The 21,381-nt window shown below is 51.1% G+C and overlaps 1 protein-coding gene across 1 annotated transcript in view; it reads right to left on the bottom strand.

Annotated features, from left to right (window-relative positions):
* NTN1 (netrin 1) overlaps positions 1-21,381 on the bottom strand; it is a 93,761-nt gene that overhangs the window by 24,753 nt on the left and 47,627 nt on the right. Inside the window, exons 2-4 of the mRNA XM_086762330.1 lie at positions 18,254-18,442; positions 4,635-4,784; positions 1,444-1,497 (exon numbers count right to left, since the gene is read on the bottom strand). Of these exons, the coding sequence (XP_086618456.1) occupies positions 1,444-1,497; positions 4,635-4,784; positions 18,254-18,442 (393 nt within the window). The remainder of the gene's footprint in view (positions 1-1,443; positions 1,498-4,634; positions 4,785-18,253; positions 18,443-21,381) is intronic.

The raw sequence follows: 21,381 nt of genomic DNA, 5'->3' as shown, positions 1-21,381 counted from the left end.
TTAAACCCTTCAAATCTTGCTCTGCTGCCCTCCGCCTGCTGCCACAGAGGGGACCGGTTGGGATTGGGATTCTCCCACAGTGCGCGCTCGGCGGTGCAGTGGGCACATTTTTCTGGAGGTTCCAGAAAACACTTAAACCACTCAAACCACTTTAAGGACCACCAGTGGTCCTTAAACCAGTAGCTGATACTCTCTATCAGCCTATAAATCTGCCGTACATCAGCAGCACAGTTCCCGTTGATGGGAAAAACCCTCCCTCAAGCATTTAAAAGCCTTGACTAGACCCTGGGCTTCTTTGATAGCCTGGGGTGAAACAGGCAGTGGCAGATATAAATCTGCCTCCCATGGAATGAGATGGGGAGAGGGCAGCCCGCTCGGCCCTGTGCATCCAGCACGGTTAGCTGGCACTGCTGGGATGCACCTACAACAGGGCGGGATGGTAAGGTGCACTGTTGGACTAGGCGACCTTTGAAGGTCCCTTCCAACCCAAACCATTCTATGATTCTATGTAATTAAGCTCCTGAGGAGTTGGGGAAGAAGATTTCTCCTGATGGAAGTGGATAGCAGCATCGCACAGGCAGCATTTGGCAAAAGGGCGAGGGGAGGGGAAAGGCAGGATATGCACAGCACCGTGTGCCAAAGCTTTCCCAGGACAATCCTCTGCACTGCAGCATGCACAGACGCGGTGACCCAAGCCCATCAGAGCCATGCTGCTGTCCCCATGCTTCAGCTGCTACTGCAGGACCTCCCAATCCGCGCTAAGATGCTTCCTCTACTCTTATGGTCACCGGCCTCCAGACACCTCTGAGCACAACTATCCCCAACAATGCCACTAACCACAGCCGTGTCCCAGCCCGAGGACCCGCAAAGCTGGACGTGAGCCACGCTGCTGGTAACATACGCAGGTCACAGCAGCACCTAAGGGTGCTCAGCACACGAAATGCATGGATCCAGGCAAACAAAAGGAAGTGCTCATATGCAGCAGTCAGCAACACTTTGGTGTTTATTTCTCTTTGAGGGGTATTTTTGGTTCTCCAGTCCTCTTCCACCAGGAAAAAAATCTCAGCTGGACTGTTTTCTTACCTTCTTTGGGCTCTTCTACTTCAGCAGGCAACCAATAAACTTCAATAATCAACCAGCGGCAGTCTTTAGTCCTTACCTCTTTTCCATCAAGCATCGCTCTCACTTTGGGTAACCGCTCCGTGCTTACTGATTTCTTACCCCTGGGAAAATCTGCATCTTCCCTACACTCCCACGTGCTCCTAGAAACATCTGACTCTTGGGATGCTGCACACTTGGATATTTTGGGCATAAAAAGAATCCACTTGTCCCAGTACAGGCAACAGAATTCATGTATTAATTTCATGCATTTTTTTATCATAAGCAGACAATTGCTCAAAAGACATTTACCATCATGATGCTTTAAAAGAAGAGACAACGTACCTGCAGGCTCTTCCGTGCTGCTGGCAGCTGTGGTGGGGGGAGCGGCAGGGATCTCTGTGCAGGACAGTGAAAAGCAGGCAGGAGAGGAGAGGAGATAAAAGAAGGAGTCGTTATTCCCCATCCCAGAGCCTGGCCCCTGCACACACCACCTTTTGCCTTCCCAACCACATCTTCCAGCAAGGGCTGTCTCCCAGCCACATCCTCCAGCAAGGAGCCTTGCAAGAGCCTCAGAAACCAACACACCGGGACTGTACCCTCTGGGGAACTGGGCCTCCCAGGAAAGTGTGGAAAAGGGGTTTTTTAAACGAAAAATATGGGCTTGTGGTTAGAAGTAGAAGCAGCATGGCCTGGTGATTGCCAGTTGCTCCAGGCGACAGGCTGCAGCCAGCCAGGCGATTGCTGTGGTGCCACAGCCAGCAATTGCTCCCGACGCAGCCCGCTGCAGTCGCTAGGTCCCAGTTTGCACCCCGGGGTGGGGGATGCTCTTGCGGGGGCTCGGCGGGTGCGTAAGGCAGGCAGGGCAGTGGGGCATGCAGCGCCCAGCCCCAGCTGTTGCTGCCTCTCCCTGTCCCTCCCTTCCCCCTGCTGTGTCCATCCACGTCCGAGGCAGTGCTACCCACATCCCAGTCCTCCCTTGTGAGGTAGGATGCGGGTATCGCGTCTCTCTGCCGGGATGCAAGTGTTATCTCACACATTTAAAGGAAACACAAACATATCGGGTGCCCATGCAACGGTCCTGGGTTTTTAATTTGAGGCCGGCTTTGTACGCACAGCTGAAACCTCACAATGTTCTGGATCTTCCTGCCCAAATCTGGCTGTTTGCTGATGTTAAAAAGGATGGGCTGCAGGCGGAGCACGCTCTGTCGTCCCGCTTTGACAAGGCCAGCTCTTTTCCCCTGTGCACATACGCAGCTCCCATTACCGACATCTTTTGTATATTTAGGGCACAGTGCTGCAGTGCCTGTGCATCCTTGGGAATCCTGGTGGGAGAACACCCTTCCAGTCCCTTTTGAGAGTGGAATTTTGGCACGAGTCAGGGGTCGGCATCTGTCTCCTCCTGCTTTTGCTCTCGGGAACCCACTTGGCCACGGAGGCAGGGTTTGCTGGGGTCTGTCCGCAGTGGAGTGATGGCAGCTCGCAGGGGCGCAGCCCAGTTGGATGACTTTTTGAGTCCTTCACCCTCGCGCAATTAATCACAGCGCAAGCCCACGTGAAGCACACGCTGTGTAATCAGGCCAGTGCAGCCGTCCCGACACCGGCGGCTGGGCGGGTGCTGGTGCTTGCTGGTGTGTGCTGCTGTGCAGACAGGTCCTACTGGGGGCTTGCTCATTCCCCATGAGGTGGTATAAGTCTTTGAGACAAGGAGAATATAGGAAGCGTTAAATCAGAGAGTAACTGTGCCCTCCCAGACAAGCATCCCCTTGCTAGCTGCAGCCTACCTGTGCCCTCGCAGTGCCGGGTGGGAAAGCAAGGGATGGAGATGTATACAATGTACGTATAAAATATGTGTGAACTACGTCCCCTCACACGTAGCAGATGTTGACTGACATTTTCCAAGGATGAAAATGTGCTGGTTTGCGTTTTTCTAGGATGAGAGATCTGCAAGTTGCTCATATCCTCATGTTAATCACTTTGGCATCAGACATGCAGATCAGACTCCCAGCGACTGCACAGCAACTGCGTAGCCAGGCCAGAGTGTTACTTGAAAAAAAAAAGTTTCCGTCCAAAGTCATGGCCCCTTGGAAAGGATGTTCTGCATGACACAGAAGGAAGGGTCTCCTGTGGGTGCTGGAGCAGCGGCGGGGTTGCAGGGCCAGGCTCATGCCAGCCCTGAGCACGCCGGTTCGGCAGCCAGTGTGAGCACAGCCCGGCTCCAAACGCCCGGTTGGGTTATGTTGAAATCCTGTGTCTGTCTTTATTTAGCCCAATGAATCCCAGGGGAGGTGACGCAAGGAACAATTTACCCTCTGGTTTACCATGGCCCTGGGGAACGATTAATGATCAACCTTTGCGCATACTTGCTGCAGAGCATACCGGAGCCATGACTGTAGCATCTTGGGGAAACAAGCATCTGGTTTGAGCTCTTGCCGTCCCATTGCGACACAGGGAAGAATGAATCTCAAGTGACCAAAAACCACCCTGGAATGTAGGTTTTCTTCAGCAGGAGAAGGTAGAGAAAGGGTTTGTGACCTGTAGTTTGACAATGGCCATCCTGAGAGGCAGATGCTGCGAGGTGACAGTGCGGGTGCGGACTCTGGGCTCCCAACAAAGACTTGATTCTTTGAACCTTCACTTTTCTTTTCCCATTGGGGTTTTTTTTTTCCCTTTTAGCAGCAGGGAGTCAACCTCAAGGGGAGCAGCCCCTCCTTCCCAGCCTGTCCCAGACACCATAATTACGATGCTTCGTTTCGTTAGGGCAGGCGCAGACGTTGCACTCGAGGTGTGTGAGCTACTGAGTGATCCAACAGCAGCAAAACCAGCAGCGGCGAGAGGGTAAAGCATCCTTGCCTGGGCAGCGCGTGCTCGGCAGGGACTGGATGGGTGTTTGCAGAGTAAACGCTGCAGCAGAGAGGGTTTGGGAGCCGTAGCTGGTGCTCGCTGCTGTTGTTTTAAGAGCAGAGGATGGGCGCAGCCTGGGGAAGGCAAACTGAAAAGCAAACTCGAGGAAGCAAATGGTAAACCCATATTTCTGAGTGGGTATGTGAGTGGCAGATCCCCCTTAGCAATCCAGGTGCTATCGGCTGCGTTGCTGTGACGGCGGCTCCATCAAATATCTGATTTGAGCTCTGTGCCAGTGCAGCACAACCTGAGTTTGAAGACCAAAATCCATTTGTAGTGATTTGCCTTAGCATCCAGGCCTGATGTGGTACCCCAAAGCAAATGTGCTCTTGGGTCACCTTGCCTCTGTGAGGCAAAATCAAATTACTGGCAAACTGGGCTGCAGATGCACTCACACAACTTACCCAACATGGCAGACGAGCTAGTTGGAAGCCAGGGCTGAAGTTTGGGCTATACACCCTACTGCGGGCAGTGCGGCTGGCAGGGGTACCCAGGCAGCTCCATCCCCCAAGCACTGCCCGCTGGCACGTATGCAGGGGGGTTCGTAGCTGCCCAGCCCAGGCAGCAGCTCCTGTGGGTTTAAAAAGGTTAATATCTCAAATTTACAGACATCAAAAGAGCGATCCACCTACTTATGCAGGGGGCGATGGGAGACCGGCTTTGCTGGTAGCCTTTGGCGCATCGGTTGCATGTGATGCCGGTGACGCCGTCCTTGCAGGGACATTGGCCTGTGGTTTGGTTGCAGGTTTGGCCGGCGGCGCCCACGGGATGGCAATCGCACTCTGTGGGGGGAACAGACGAAAAGAAGGTCAGGGGGAAAGGAAAACAGGTGCAGGAGGTGTCGCAGCATCGGCGGCAGCGGGGTGAGCTCCACCTTCTCCACAGCCGGTGCTGGATCTCCAGCCAGTGTCCCATTCAGCCAGCAATGGCACTGACCTTAAACAGTGGTGGCACTGACAGAGGGGGTGCATGTGGCCATAATTTGGGTGCAGAGGGGAGAGCGTGGGAAAGGGGATGGCCCAGCCACAGCTGGTCCTGCTGTGGAGATGGGAACTGCAGCCAGGACACCCTGACCAGGGCATCGAGCACTCTCCAGATCTGGGGGGGGAGCATGGGGTGTCCTCAACTCAAGAATACCCACTCACGGACACTGCAACTGCCTCATCCCATGGGTGCTGCGATCAAGAGTTTGCAGGATTTGAAGAGGAGGGGAGCAACTGCCGGAGCGACTCCGGGAGCCGCAGCACCCGCTGCCCCCACCCCAGCCAGCCTCCACCCTCCCCAGGCTCCCCGGAGCAGCGGCGGGGCTGTCAGGAAGAGGGAAAAAAATCAAGGAGCATTTCATCACCCCTTCAGCACACAAGATCTCAGGCAGGAAGCAATTGCTTTCAGAGACTTGGGAATTCATTTCACGTGCACTACAGAAAAAAAAATAAATTCCTCCTTTCAGTGCTTTCGCTCAAGCCCTTTCCCGCTGAGCAGCATCCCTGGCAGCTGGCAGTGCGGGCGCAGGAAGGAAATGCCCTTGTGGGATGCAGGCAGGCTGGAGGACCTGCTGTTCCTGGCCAGATGGATGGAGGCTTGATGGCAGAGCCGGGCAGATGTGAAAGGTTTGGCAGGGGATGTAAATACTACACTTGAAATCATTCACCATCTCATTTCCCACAGTGGGACTTACCGGCGCAGCTGTTTGTTAAAAAAAAAAAATAAAGAAAAAAAAAAAGCTTTGGGGCTTGTTATCATCACTGCTCCAAAAGGATTACAGCCTCGCACATTTGTTAACAGCGCTGATTTCTAAGAGCTGCGAGCGCCGTGCCAGACTGCGGTCTGCCCCTGCTGAGCAGTGGCAGGGAAAGGCAGGAAAGCTTTGCTTTGCTCCTGCGACATTCTCCGGAAGGAGCCAGCCAAAACCCTCCCTGGGGAGCGCTGATCCCGCTCCCCTTCTGCCCCTCGGGAGAAAGAGAGGTTGGGGGAAAATCTGCCCTGCTAAACCTGCCCGTGGGTCAGGACCAGCGCCAGCATCCCCGCAGGCTCCAGTGGCTGGGCTTGGTTTTCAAACGCCCTCGGATCCCCCAAACTGGGCGTATGGCTCCCATGAGGGTTTGTGCTGGACCCTATGCTGTTTCTTGGTTAGTCTTGCACCCCCCTGGCTCCTAAGCACCCGAAATCCACCTCATTTGGGACCAGCAGCTCACATCCCACATTCATTTGCGCTGAGCATCCATGTTTGGGTGTTTGGCTGAAGCCTCCAGCACGCTCCTGCTCCTGCTCCTTGCACCAGCAACCCCCAGTTTGAGCTTTGTGGTTACTGGTCAGCAGCTCCCTGGCTGGTTCCCCTCCCAGCAGGGTCTGGATGGTGCCTGGAGCCCCCCCACACTGGCATGTCCCCTTCTCCCAGCACGGAGCATCCCATCCCTGTGCAGCTCACCCCAGGGCACAAGCAAACCGCAGCCCGCTTCATCAGCACTGGATGGGAGGAGGCAGAGCCGTGCCAAAAACTGATGATTTTTCACATGGAATGGAAAAAAAAATAAAATCCCAGTAACAAAACTTTTCCTCCTTTTCTCCTCCTTCCCTAACATTTCTGATTTGGGGTTTTTGATTAAAAATCCTACTCTCCCCCTCTGCCTTGATCTGCCTCTGGGAACCAGCCGCTCGCAAACCATAGCGGAAAACTTGCTTTTCATCAAACCTGGTTTTGATGGGAAAAGTTTTAACATTAAATCAGTGTGGCTGGTGATGAGCAGAGAGAGCAGAGAGATTGTTTGAGTGGGAAAACCCGCACGCTGCAGCCCCAGGCGATGGGTTCAATATTGCTGGGGGACAGCAAATAAAAATACGTGAAGCCTGAAGAAGGAACAGAGCTAAGGAAGAGCAGAGAGGCAGGAGTTAATATAAAAATAAGCAAATCAGGGAAGGGTTACACAAGAAGAGGCAAAGGGCAGGAGGATGGGGAGGAACATGCCTCAAGTTTCAGGCGTCCCCTCCGGGGCTGCTCGTGCTGGCTTCAGGCATCGCCTGCAAACCCCCATCCTGTGAGTAATCCGCCCCCACGTGAATGGATTGCGCTGGTTTCAGTGGGACCGCTTGGATGAGAGATGGGGGAAAAAAAAAAAAGAGGGAAAAAAACCTTCGTGATGAGTAAGATTTACAGAATCAGGCTCTTGGAGGATGGGCTGCAGAGCGCTCGTTTGGACACTACATAAATAAATAGCGATGCTGTTGCTTCCTTCCCTCATGAGGTAATGCCTCAGCACAGCTTGCCCAAGGTATTTTCACAGCCATATCTGTCTGAGGTTGTCTACTCTCTCCCCACGCCAGGCTCCTGGAAGGGCTCTGCAGCACACATGTTAGCCGTGTCCCCACGGGCACGCATGACGTGCCCAAGGTTACGGAGTAAACGAGTGGCGGAGGAGCCGGGAATCACCAGCCCTTGGTCCAGGACCTCATCAGGAGAAGCCCCAAGGTAACAGCTGATCGCTCCCTCCCACACACTGCGGGGTAAATCCCCTCAGGGTGTAGGGATGCGCTTTCCACCACTGGTCCCCAACTCTTCATTCCAGCACGGCACCCTGCGCATCCGGGATGAGCGCCTTGGGCAGCGGCACGCCGGCTCCTCCAACACCTGACCCCTTTTTGGCTTTTCTGTCTTCCAGAAAACTCTCAGACTCAGCAGGAACTCAACCCTCCCGGTGCAGGAGACAGGAGATGCCCTAAGGACTGTCTGCTGATGTACATTTGCTGTCCCTCTCCCAGAGGAACTGAACCACTGCCAGCAATTAGGAACAATTAAAGGCAATTTGTAGTTCCCTGGCCAGTGCAAACACTTGCAGCCAGCAATTACAGGCTCTTCTCCTTCCCCAGCCATGGAGTAGCTGGGGTGCTGGTGGGGAATGCTGTTTTTTTTTCCAGCACAGTTCAAATTCCTTTGGGTTGTAACCCCAAATTGAGGAACAATCGCACTAGAGCCGCACTGGGGGTGCGATTGGTGCAAACACCCCCTTGGCACCCTCACTGCCTTTCTGTTGGGAACCTTTGGATTCACAAAATGTAATTTCATGCCCAGACTTCCCTGGGTGCAAGTGTTTATCTGCCACCCACTGTGATGCAGAAAGAAAATGAGCAGAGCAGAGGCTGTGAGGCACCAGAGCCGAGAAAACCTCGCTGGTCAGGAAAGGAGGGTGCCTGGGACATCATTAGAGAGGATAAGGGGGATAACAGGTGATTTGTCCTCTGTCCTCGTGCCTTGCTTAAAAGGATCAAGCCATAGAGGAGGATGCAATGGTGCAGTGAGATGTGAGAGGAGAAAACTGGAATGATGTTGGCACAAGAAAACGGTCTGTCTCCAGTCTGTTAGTTCACACAGCATTGAGGGGAAGGGAAATAACTGTCAAGATTTAGTTCTTCCAGCAAATCTTTAAGAAAAATCTCTGATGAGTGTCTGTGGCAGAGATGATCAGGAATTACTAGTGAAAAAAAATGTTATTTCTTGCTCAAAACCTGGCTGTGGAGGAGAAAACAAGGAGCAGGAATATATGTCAAAGCTTTAATGGGGAATGACAGCAGCAATGAGGATGCCTCTGCCCACGAACGCTGATTTTTCTTGTATAATAACCACGACCTGGAAAAAGCAGGGAGCTAAGAGCATTTCAAGGTGACCACCCTCAGTGTGGCTAATCCAGATGTGAGGAGACCACGTAGGTCTTTTGTGAGACCGACCCAAACCGGTGGGATGGCAGACAAAAACCAGTACACAGAAGGATGCGTAATTGGAAGGAGGGAGCAGGATGGCTTATAGACAGTGAAGGGTCCCAATTAACTGCAACCACTCCAGGAAGAGATCGAGGAGTCAATGAAACATCTGGCTGATTGCAATGGAGCTCAGAAGAGCACCAAGATAGCAGGTTGTGTTATGAGAGGGGTAGAGAGTAACACTGAATATAATATCATGGCACTATAGTAATCAATAGTACGTCCTCAGCTGGGAAACCGGCGTGAAAGGCGGGGAGAGGCACCCATCTGAGGGCGATGGAAAAGATTAGAAATGCCTTGCCAAGAGGCGGTGGAGGGATGCCAAGTAACGCACAGCGCTGAGAAGGTCAGACAGGTGCTCCTCTTCACTGGTCCTTAAAATACAGGAACAAAGGGACATTCAATGCGTTTAAAAGGCAACCTTTTTCAGTGATAAAAGGAAACGCTGCTTTGCACCGCACGTAATTAACTCGTAGAACTCATGCTACGAGACACCATGGCAAAGGCCCAACAGGATTAGACGGGCCTATGAATGAGAACATCTGTAGTTACATTAGCTGGGATTAATATATATACGGATATAAGCACTCTGAGCCAGCTACTAACTGCCTGCAGTTAGGAAAAGATTTCCCCCGGGGGCACGCTATTGCAAAACTGTCTGTCCTAGAGTTTTATATCTCTGTCTGAAGCTTCCAAGACAAGCCACTATTACACGTACGAATCTGCCGAGGCAGAGCATCGTCCGCTCGAGCATAGGCAACGACGCTTTTCTACGCTTCAGCTGAGATTTGGCCGGTTTGGGACTAAAAAAAATACCTGAAAGCAAATCTTAGGGCCGTGCATGAGGATGCAAAATGCCCTGGAGAAGTGGTGAACTGACTGGAATGTCTTTAGCCCACCAAAGGTTGACAAATAGCATGACAAAAACACAAATATTTCTCCACCTCTGAATTTTGGTCAGAGGAATTCCCAGCTGCCAATCTTCCCCCACGCATGTGTGTTGAAAGGTAAACAGAGGGATAAATCGCCAGGCTTAGCTCTCTTCAGGTGTGACCTTTTTTTGAGAAGACACCTGAAGGGACCTGCATTTTTTGAGAATCAGCATCTTCCTGTTTTTGGGGAAGCTGTTTCCTCGCAAGATTTTCAGAATGATGAAAAATCCATTTGACTGAACAAGAGAAAAAGTCCTGATTTCACGGGATGCCCAGATTTCCTCTTGTTACACTGCATCTGCAATGATAACACACGTCGCAGAGCTTCCGGATTCAAAAGCCCAAAGCGTGACCACCTTACCTTACACCGTGCGCTAAGCAGTAAAACAGCAATGCGTTAAACTGGAAAAAAGCACCTTAATTTGCAGTAGTCATTGATGAAGGTTCCTGTACTGAGAAAGAATCCTCTTCAGGAAATTATGCTCCATTTTAAGCATGAATTTAAGTCCCGTGTAGCCAATACGACTTAGGTCCACATTTCTACTTAACTATGCTTTTAAATGCTTTTCCAGAATCATGGCCAAAATTGCCTCCCTTTGGTTGCTTTCCTTCTTTCCTCCAAAGACGCCAAACGGAGCAAAAAATGTGGTTACAGGAGATTTCTGCTGGAAAAAAAAAATGCACCAAAATCGAGCTTCTTGTGTGTGGATTCTTGGATCCCGACAGTATTTTAGACAGCAAAATGTCAAAACTACTCAACTTGAATTTGCCTGTTGCTTCAATAATACAGCCCACATCACCTTGATGCAGTAAACATGTTTCACTTTGTCTTATGTTTTAGTATTTAGAGGCATGGTTCAGACATTATTACTCAAGCAAGCTTTTTTGTAGTTGTAGGGTTGTTATTTTTTTTCCTGCTCCGCTGTCTTTAGCATCTCGGGAACTTTAAATCCTGAACACATCTGCCCCGGGGAATCCGAGGCATGAGAAGCTCCTGTGGTGGGTCCTGTTGTCCCCCCATCATCCACCTCAAAGTTGACCCCAGCCTTGATCTGTCCCAAAGACCTAACTGGGGCAGGGTTTTTTTAGCAGATTTGTTTTGGCTCCTGTCTTTGGGGAAACAATTCAAAACCAGCGGCGCTCCTTCCTTTGGAGACCTACCCCGGTTATTTGACCGCGGGTGAGGAGAGTTGTGATCTGTGCACCTGAGTGGTGTGGAGAGGTTTATGCTGGCTCTGGGAACAGGATCCTGCGGGAACGTTCGAGACTCTATTTGGTAGCAGAGCATCTCCACTACAGGTGGCACATCCTGGAAATCCCACAGATTGATGCCACGGGGAAGAGAAACTGGTATTTAATGTGCACCCGCCCACTCTGGTCCCAGCTAGTTCGCTAACCGGTAGCAGAGGTTGAAATGTCTCTGTGTTAACTCTGAATACTAATGATGGCTTTAAGTATTAACTGTTAACTGCTTTGCAATGAGATCGTCAGCTTGTCTGTGAAATTGTGAACTGGATTTACTTCTCCAAAGGATCATGTTCACACACAATGTCCCTCAGCACATTCTCTTGGAGATTTAAAGGTTTCTTGCCAGCAGAAAATGAATTCCCTCTTTTATCAAGGCAAAGCCAAATAATCTTTTGGTGTTTCACAGCGTCCCTCCTCCTGCGCCGCTTCTCAGGGCTCTCCCATTTCTTCCTCCTGAACTGGCACTCGAGGAAGCCAAGGGCTTTGGCACCCTGCGGTTTGGGCCAAATTTCACAGATCAGACCTTGTCTTTGTCCTCTCCGTAACAAGTAACAGACAGGGCCCACAATGCCGCCACTGAGCAAGAGTCGCCGCTAATCCGGAGGGGGCTTTGAACCACGGTAATAAATCCACTTTTTGGGCAGGCATACCGCGGGCAGGCATTAGTAACACAGACAGTAAGACAATTATGGCAGCACTTTCCAAAATGCTCGAAAATCCTCTTGTTAAAAAATTGTTTAAAATTCCCCCTGTCAACTGGGAGCTCCACCTTCCGAGCGATCACAGCGGGGCCGGAGAAGCTGCGAGTGAGCGCGGTGGGGATGCCGAGACATCCAGGGATGAAGCATTGATGCTTCCTTCTCCTCGTTTTGCCAGCAGGACTTTGGGTTTGTCGTGGAGGATGCCACTCCTTTTATTTTTCTGGTGAAAAATGTCAGGTCTGGTCAAAGATCCCCGGGTGTAGCTCTGCAAGGGATGGGGCACAGCCCCTGGGCACGGTGTCCTCGCAGCTCTAAAGCAAAATCAGGCTCAACCTGCTCTCATGGGAGACGTTGCATGAGAAAGAGCAGGTTGGAAAACACTTTTATTGAGAAAAAAGAAAAAAAGCCCAACATTTCCTCCTCCTGATGCGTTTTTAGCCTGGCTTCTGAGGAAATGAGGTTCCTACGAGTGTATTCTCCCACTAACAATATTTCAATCAAAGCTGGCAGCAAAGTGAAAGTCTCAGAGACAATGAGATTGCCACAAGCCTCATGAAATAAAGTATTTGGATAGATCAGACAGAAACCCCAGAAAAAGCTCAGCAGAGGGGGTTCCCTCTGGTGTGCTCAGCCCTTATCAGACACTAAAGCATCCACAGTGGGGAAAGCCCCCCTAACGCCCCGAGTGCCTGCGAGAAAACTGCAGTGAGAGCTCCTGGGGCACAAATCTAGGCCGCTGATGTGCGATGCTCTGAGAAGTGTATGTTTAACTGGAAAACATATCTTTTTCTATAAGAAAAAAGCATTTTCCTTTCAGTGTGCTTAGATCAGAACAGGGCACGTGGATGAGTGGGACCGACCTTTGTTTTAATGTCCAGGTCCTGAGAGCCTGGAGGATTTTTTGAGAACTCATCTGGAGCAGGAAATTATCTCAACAATTTGAAAATATTTATGGAGAAGGCAAATCATGCCTTTTCTTTTTTTTTCTCTCAGAGATATGCAAAGGTCTGGCTACATAAATGAATTTAGCAACTTCTCTTCCCGTTCTGAGACTTGTGATGGAGAGCTGGGGTTTAGTCTGTTTTTTTGTTTGTTTTTTTTTTATTGTTTTTTTTTTTATGGGGTGCAAATTCCCATCTATTTTGTCACTCTCCGCCACTTCTGAAAAACTGCAGTGCAAACCTGCCCTTCAGGATTGCTTACAGTTGTATTTCTGCTGAAAAACCAAACCCAAGCCACAGATTTGAAGGTGATCAGCCTCAAATTTAGCCAATAAAAGCCATCTTAGGCACCATCATTGCAAGGGCATGATTTTTCAGAAATGTGAAGTTCCTGTCAGGGAATTAACAGGATTCTCCTATGGAGAAAATAAAGTCTGTCTTTGGCAGATAAATGCCTTGAAAGTTCTCAGTGATGTGATTTCTCGGAGGTGACCAAGCCTTTATACAAGAACTCCATCTAAGCCCTCCCAGCACTACGAGTTGGCTCATCCCTCATCTAAACAGTAGCTCCTGTTGGTCTTCAAAGACAAAGAAAAGAAGAAAAAGAAGGGAAGGAAGTCTGATAATTAAAGATGACTCCCTGAAGGGAATTAATAGAAAGTATTGCCTTGGACTTTGCCTTCTGAAACCACAAATAAGCTGGACCAGAGATGGCCATTGGTATGAGGTTGCTCTGGGGAGAGGAGCATCTCTCTCAGGATGCACTTCACCTCCTCCTGAGGTGGACACCAAGGGTAGATCTCCTGTACTTACGCCCAGCACTGACGGAGCCCCAGCAGTGATGAGAGGGAGCATCTGGGACCAGTACTTGCTGCAGACGAGGAAAGGCTGGGGACAGGAGCCCTGCCAGGAGTCACCACGGGTGGCCGTGCTGCCCCAGGGAGCCCTGATTCAGGAGTCTGAGCCAGGCCATGCCTAGGTCTTTGGGATGCATTAACTGTGAGTTTGCCTAACTCTCACCCGGCTGTGGGTTGGGGACCATGGTGGCAGGGGACATCTCTGCAGCTGGAGGGGTGCTGATCACAACTGGAACCTGCAGAGATGCACCATGGACAGGCAGATCCTCCTGTCCTACACTGGGACATGGCCAGTGGGACTCCAAAGGTGGGATGCTGGTGGCAGCCAGCCCGTCCTCACCCTCTGCCATCTAACAGGGTTTTACCCTGGCTGCCTCCCGCACCCCAAGATCTCAGTGGGGCTCCAGGCAGCAGGAAGAGGCTTCACCTCCTCTGGCTTCAGCCTCGTGGAAGTGAACTCTCTGCTCTAAGCTGGTCATGCAGCTCCCTCTATGGTCAGTGGAGAGAGATGGGGAACTCGTCCCCCTGTCTCTGTCACCAGATTCTCTCCAGGCAGCACAAGGAACCAAAGGGGTTCAGCTGCGTTAGACCACCCCAACTCTAAATGCCTGCAGTAGAGTGGGAAGAAAACCTGCATGGAGACCCATGAAATCAAGGACCCCATGGGGACAGCGCTCACCCTCTCCCTGCTTGAACCCAAACTGCCTCCAAGAAGCAAATGTCTCAGAAAAAAAGTCTTGAGCGCTTGTAGGTACAAGCCAGGATGGGCAGGTAGGCTAGGAGTGCCTTATTTTTTATTTTTTGCACAAGCCATTAAATAATATTCCAATGCAGGTGGAAAATTCTGCCAGGCTCGGCATGGGGCTGCAATAGCATGGGGGAGGCAAGCCGTCCCATTTTTTTACCAAAAACACTGAGTCCTAACGAACGTGACCTCTCCAGGTGCCAAATCCAGCCCCTCCACAGGGGTTTACACTGGCAGCCCCGGCACGAGTGCATTCACAACGCGTATCGTTTGTCATCTTTTCATCAAAAAGCGCGTAAATCCTTTCCCCGAAGCGCAGAGCTGTTTTACAGCCGGGCTATAAAATCCCACGGAGTCTCTGTTCCAATAGAATTACATTAGCGCCAATAATCTGGCAAATATCAGGAATGAATTTAATCAAGAGAACTAACACCAGGGCCCTGATTTACAGCAGCCCACGACGGAGCCGAGCGGCCGGAGGTTGGCAGGACCCAGATGTGGAATTTCACTTGCAACATCATTTGGAGCAGAGGGAAAGGCGAAGGGATGGGAAGCAGGGCTTCAGGGTTTGGGGAGCTCTTCATGCTCTCACAAAAATCAGTGACAAAAGAGGAACAATCTGCCCTCGTGGCTCTGCAACTGGGCATCTCCGATCACTGACAACTTCTTTGTTTTTATCGTTTTTGCAGGAAAATGACTGGAAGCAAACGCACAGGCAGGGAACATGGCATGGCTGCATCACTTTAACCATCAGGGTCAAAGTCATCCTTAAAGCCCAACTTCTTGCTTGACCTGTGCTGCTAAGATAACTTCAGATCATTAAAAAATCTTTTAATTAAAAATTATCATAGGTTTGGTTACTAGAAAGCCAACCAGCCCTCCGCTTGGGCAGGGGGCACTGCACAGCTCCACCTTCTGCTCACCTGAAGATCACACCATGTCCTGCAACTTGTGCAAAAGTTTGTGGTATTTTCTTTTTCTCCAAGTTAAAAAAAAAAAAGTAGACATTGTACAGACATTTCTGCAAAATGATATTTTTGCATAAATACTAAAACCATTTAAAATAATGCAACTCATGCCTATAAAACCTCCGGCCATTATATGCATTATGAATGCATAAGAAGTCCAACATCAGAAGGACGTGGAGCTGTTGGAGAGGGTCCAGAAGAGGCCACAAAGATGCTCAGAGGGCTGGAGCAGCTCTGCTGTGAGGCCAGGCTGAGAGAGCTGGGGCTGTTCAGCCTGGAGAAGAGGAGGCTCCGGGGAGACCTGAGAGCGGCTCCCAGTGCCCAAAGGGGGCTTCAGCAGTGCCTGTTGGGACAGGACAAGGGGCAATGGTTTTAAACTAGAGGGAGATAGATTCAGATTAGATATTAGAAAACAATTTTTCATATTGAGGGTGGTGGAGCACTGGCCCAGGCTGCCCAGAGAGGTGGTGGATGCCCCATCCCTGGAAACATTCCAGGCCAGGTTAGCCGGGGCTCTGAGCAACCTGATCTGGTTGGAGATGTCCCTGCTCCTGGCAGGGGGCTTGGACGAGATGGGCTTTAGTGGTCTTTTCTCACCCAGATCACTCCATTCTATTCTATGAATTGTGGTACATAACACAGTGCATCGGATGAAGTGAGAGGTGAGGAGCACAGGCGAGAGGAAAGGCAGTTCAGCTGGATGTGTCAGTTAGGCTGAATTAACAGAGTTGAATTAATAACAAAATTCTCTTCAGCAGCTCTTTCATGGGGTGTTTGCCGTGAGTTCACCCAATGGCAGATGCTACGGGATGGTTAATTCCTTAATTCTGAACACACTTGGTCGAGAAGAGGCTCTGGGAGAGCCTTGCCCATCGGCAGATGGCTTGGTGAGTTGATTAATTCATATTGTTATCAATGGAGAAATGGCTGAAGGTGTCAGATTGTGTTTTAAAAATGCCTGTTTTCAACAGTTATTTCAGAACAGTCCCTGCACCAGGGAAGAAAAACAGAGGGAACATAAAATCCCCTGTGTCACAAACAGAGCTGAGGAAAATGAGTTTTCAAATGAATGCCTTGGCTGTAGGGAACTTCATTTCGCCCGCTTTTGTATAGGACGATGGATTACGCCAACAATAAACTATTCCAGTGACTGGGAAATGGTGCTAATCGCCTGCGAGTTGGGGAGCTGCCCACGCACCGGCGTATTTATTACACACCTTTGTATCTGTTAGCTCCAACGGCCCCATTTTTGTTGTGAACCGTGGGGGGTTAGAGAAGTATTTAATTTTGGCCATCTCAGATTTCCAGAGCAGGAGCGATTGGAGAAGGCAGGGGGATGAGAAAAGGACAATTGCAGAGAGCAATTAATAGAGCGAATGACCCAGAAACTGGGAAATTCAGCCTTAAAACATTGTAGAGCGAATGGCTAAGGCAGGTGCGCATCTTCCTGCATGCTCGCTTGGGGAAACTGAGGCTCAGCACGGCTCTGAGGTTTCCCACCCTCCCTCCCTTCCAGCCCAGCATCTTCTCCCTGCTTGGTGCTCCCTGGGCTGATCCCAGAGGACAGGAATCCCTGCAGATGCACAGCAGCTGGGGAAGAGCCTCCTCTTCCTCAAATCCCACCATGTCCCCAGGAGCTCCAGTGCTGGGATAAAGCAGAGCCCTGGGAAGGAATTAACTCTGTGCTTGAGGAGGGCGTGGAATTTCCCCTACCACCCCAGCACCCCAAAATCCTTTCTGGGGAGCAGGAAGGTAAAGGAGACTCAGGCTCTGGACATCAGCAAACGCTCTGCATCGCTGCCCAGCCCCACTCAAGGAGACCCCACGCCTTCACAATTTCCCTGCCTCAACCTAATGCACCGCTGCTTCGACTGTGACCCGGCCATGAAAGCAGAAATATGAAATTTCTGCCACCCACGGCACGCAGCTTACTGTTGGAGCCGGGGTCCGGCCGAGATGCTGAGTGTCGGGGCTGGCGTGGAACGGGCTCAGCCCCCTCTGTAGCCCTGTCTCCTCGGACCCTGAAACGGCTGCTCCTCTCTCCAGCCCACGCGTCGGCTGGAGCCGTAGCTTGTTAGCAGCCTCAGCACAGGGCGGGTCGAAAGCGTCTTGTTGAAATAGTTTTTACAAGGTGAAAAAAGGGGGAGTAGGGCCGTCTAAAGAAGTGATTTCTTTTTCTGCTTTGGCAAAGAGTGTCTGTTTTCAGTGGGAAAACAAAAAAAAAAAGCAGCAGCATTTTCATTAAAAAACTGAAAATGCTGAAGACCCAAAGCTTTCCAGCCAAAAACACCCAGCTCAGGCCAAAAAGTGTTCCGTTTCTTGTTGAAACGAGTCTTCAGAGAGAAAAGAGCTGAAGCTTTCTGTGGGAAACCCCAGCATCTTCTAACATCACTTTTGTTTGCTTGATGCCTTTAGCTGCATCTCGGGTTGAGGATTTATATCTCTTCCAGCAGACAGCTGGGAGTTTTTAAAGTTCATTTGCAGGATTCGCTCTTATTGCTGCTCCTGCCCCAGCTGCAGCCCCGCTCACCCACCGCCCTTCATGGCCACCGCAGGAGAAGAGGAAACCTCAACTAACTCCATTTGCTGAGCTTAAAATAATTTTTTTTTTCCCGTTTTACTCTTCTCACCTTGTCCCAAGGTGTGAAATGTTTCATGCGTGCCCCTCACCCCGGCAGTGCTGGGGGTGAGTGTGGAGGGTGGGAGCAGTGGGAGCTGGGGACTTGGAGGAGGTTGATTTAGAGATGCTGCATCTAACTCCGTACCTGGGATTTTGTGCTGACCAAGCTGTGGCTATCAGAGCAGGTGAAACATGGTTTATAAGGGACAAAACAGCTCTTTTAACCTGAAATAATTTAAAGTTATCCTCAGCGGTGAGGACTTTTTGTATTTTGGCAGCCTTATCCTCACCAGGAGCCTGGGGAGACCAAGGAGAGGTGATGGCAGGGAACATGGGAGCAAGAAAAGTGATTTCCAAGGCTTGGTTTGGGAAAGAGAGGAGAAGGAGGAGTTTGGCAAGATCAAGAGCTGTGGAAGCAGGAGCAGCAGGAAGGGGTCGGAGGAGAAGGAACCACACGATCCCGGCCATCCCACCCCTGTCCAGATACCTTTGCAGGCCTTGCGGTGGGAGATGGGCTTGCTGAGGTCGCGGTAGAAGCCCTCCTTGCAGTAGTGGCAGTGCCGGCCCGCAGTGTTGTGCCGGCAGTTGAGGCAGACGCCACCGCTCTTGCGCCCTGACAGCTTGTAGAGCTCCATGTTGAAGCGGCACCGCCGGGCGTGGAGGTTGCAGTTGCAGGCTGCGGGAGGCAAAGAGCAGAGACCGTCAGCGTCCGCACCTGCCCACTCAGGTGCCAACCCTGGGGGAGATCACGCGCATGGGGCTGGGCATCCTTGAGGTCTGCAGTGGGGATGTCACAGGAGGGGATGCTCCGGTGGCATCTCTGGCTATAGGAAGCCAACTGCTAACCTGCGTCCCACCTCGACTGGCGTTATGTGGCAAGTTCAGCTTTTTGGAGGGGAAGCTGAGGTCACCAAGACCTCGTTTCACCATCAGGACTTGCAACAAACAAGCCTTTTGCCTCTCCTTGCTCTTAATGTGAATTAAAAGCTGGGTGCAGGCAGGGCTGTGAGGGCAGGGAGCCTGTCCATGGTTAGGAAATGGCAAGGCACAATCCCCAGCTGCTCCTCCAGCTTTGTCACAAGCACTTTGTGCGAGCCCTGCTTGTCCCCTTCTCCTTTGCTCTCGCACCATGGTGCTTCGTATGGTGCTCAGTGCAAATCCCCCCCAAAAACCACTGCGAAACACCTCACACCTCGCTTCCCAACACCCTGGGATCTCCCTCCATCTGTCCCCGGGGTAAAGGGGTTTCCAACATCTCCTCTCTGATCTTCCCAGTATTCCCACTCTTACGTGCGTGGTTGAGCTCTATGTATCGTTTCAAGATCTTCCTCACTAGCCCCTTTCCCCGCATTCCGTCACGTGCTTGGTACCCGTAGCAAAGGCTCTGTCACATGCCCCACCTCTGCCTCCGTACCCTTCATCCCGCCGCTGCGACGGGGCCAGTCAAATACTCTGCTTTGATGGCATGTGCTGTGATGGAACCTGCCGAGAGATGCCCAATTTCTCCACCATATGCAGCCTAATGTCAACACCGGGGCTCTTTTAACAGGGAGCCCTCGCAAAGGACAACCTAAGCACTTCAAAAGCTCGACCCCTCGCCTGCCTCTCCCCAGAGCTGTCAAGGTAACATCAAGAGGCAGTCGCTGGGGCTCTGTGCTTTGCTGAGAATTTTATAGCTTGTTTTCTTTTCCCTTTGCTTTTATTTGCTCTTCGCCCCCAAACAATGCAGCTGTGCAATGCCAACCCACAGCTGGGCCTCTCAGCTCGGCGCGAAGGTGTCACAGCTTTGGGCTTGTCACCTTCCTTTAGAGCAGAGATGTCTTAATCCCTCATTCCTTCCTGTTTACCTTATGGTGCTTGCCCAAGACAAAGACAGGCTGTATTTGCTTAATTATCAAATTTCAGCCCAGAAAATCACAATGCGGTTCCGGATTATTTATTGGGAACAATCCCCAGCTAACTCACGAAGTGAAAGAAAAAGGGAGAGCAAAATCCTCTGGACATGTCCTACCAGCGGGATGGAGATGGCTCTCTCAGCACTTTGCAATCTGAATTCCTCTGGCTGGCGTGGTGAGGCCCAACCTCATGTCCCCACCAGACCCAAATGCTGGCAAAGCAGCAGAAGCAGCCGCCAACGTGCTAATGACGAGAAGAGCGGTCCGAGAGCGGTTTGCCCGCCGTGGGAAAGTGAGATTCCTAACGCCGAGCGGGGCCACGACTTTGAACTGCGGTTTGCCTCTCCCTAGATGAGCCCACCAGCCTGCGGGTGCATTTGTCATCTCCTGAAACAGGAGAGGACCATCAGGGAGATCGGATGGTCCCACAGACACATTTAGTGATGCTGCAAGTGGACTGCAAACAGCTTGTTTGCACCTAAAAGAAACACAGGAGCACGCAGCGGGTGCTTTCTGCATCCCCCCTCTGGAAGGCTTTTCCCCTTCCATCTTAATCTCGGGAAGAGTGCTTTGTGCTCTGCGAGGAGCACCCCAGCAGCCACTCAGCCATGGTGTTCTCCTTTTCTCACGGCGTTTTGCACACAACAGCTCCGCGCCAGTCAGCACAGTACAAATTTGGGACTAGAGGTGATTCTTGCCCTGCAGAACTCATGAGCTGAGCTTTCGGGAAGGAGGTGGTGGTGTTTGTAAAGGCTCAATCCTTGTTTTACAGAAAGGCAATGGATATGCTGAGACCAAACCCTTTTCCTGGGCGTGCAGGAGGCACAAGGCTGAGGGTTGGTTCCTCTGTTCAGGGCAGAGCCCTCCCCAAGGCATGGACCAGCCAAGAGGGGCACCAGGGCTGCAACACGAACGATGTCCTCTTGGCTGTAGCTAGCCATCGAGGCAACACCTGCATCAACAGCACCGGCCTCAGGACTCAGCTCAACCAGAGGAGAAAAAGATGTAAGGCCCTCAGTCCAAGGTTCTGTCACCTCTGCTATAGCCTGTGACCACGCAGGGACATCTCTGTTGTTCAAAGCCTTGAGACTCACTGGCGGCTCTGCCTTTGGTACTGCAAACCACAAGATTCAGTCCCTGTTGACCAACATGAGGAGAGGTTTCTCCTGAGGCCTCACAGAAGACCTAGTTCTTCCTTGAAGCTGGCAGAAATGTGCATTTCCTAAAAACCATGAAAGCTCATCTTCTCCTAAACCTTGTCTTTTAGGAGAGCTGGATGTGGTGCTTGAGCATTTTGCAAGATTGCATTGGCAAATCCCTTTTGGAAATTCAAAGCTGAGCTCACCCGAAGAGTGAGCGAAAATCTTTGCATTACTTTGGGTTGCTTGATAAGCAGAAATGTTTTTGCAAAGCCAGGAAGCAGAACTCCTGGGATTTTCTCAAGATCTTTGCAAATATTTCTGCTCATCCCACCAGGCCAGAGCTCCGCTGGAATGTTGGGGAATAAGCAGGGTGTGCAGAGCTGCTCACAGCCCAGCTCCTGGGATCAATTTCAAATTGTTCTTACGGGGATGAGAAAATCCAGTGCCCGGAGGAGGGGAGAAGCTGAACCGCACAAGATGTTGCGAGGAGCTTCCCAAAACAGCCGTCCCTGTTCTCATCCAGAGCAAAGGACCTGAAGATTGCATACGCCTTGGGATATTAGCCCTTCTAGGAGGGA

This window comes from Chlamydotis macqueenii, chromosome 18, assembly GCF_036417535.1.
Source record: "Chlamydotis macqueenii isolate bChlMac1 chromosome 18, bChlMac1.mat, whole genome shotgun sequence".
NCBI classification, from domain to species: Eukaryota; Metazoa; Chordata; class Aves; order Otidiformes; family Otididae; genus Chlamydotis; species Chlamydotis macqueenii.
The sequence above is the reverse complement of the archived record's forward strand: the minus strand, read 5'-3'. Positions and strand labels throughout refer to the sequence as shown.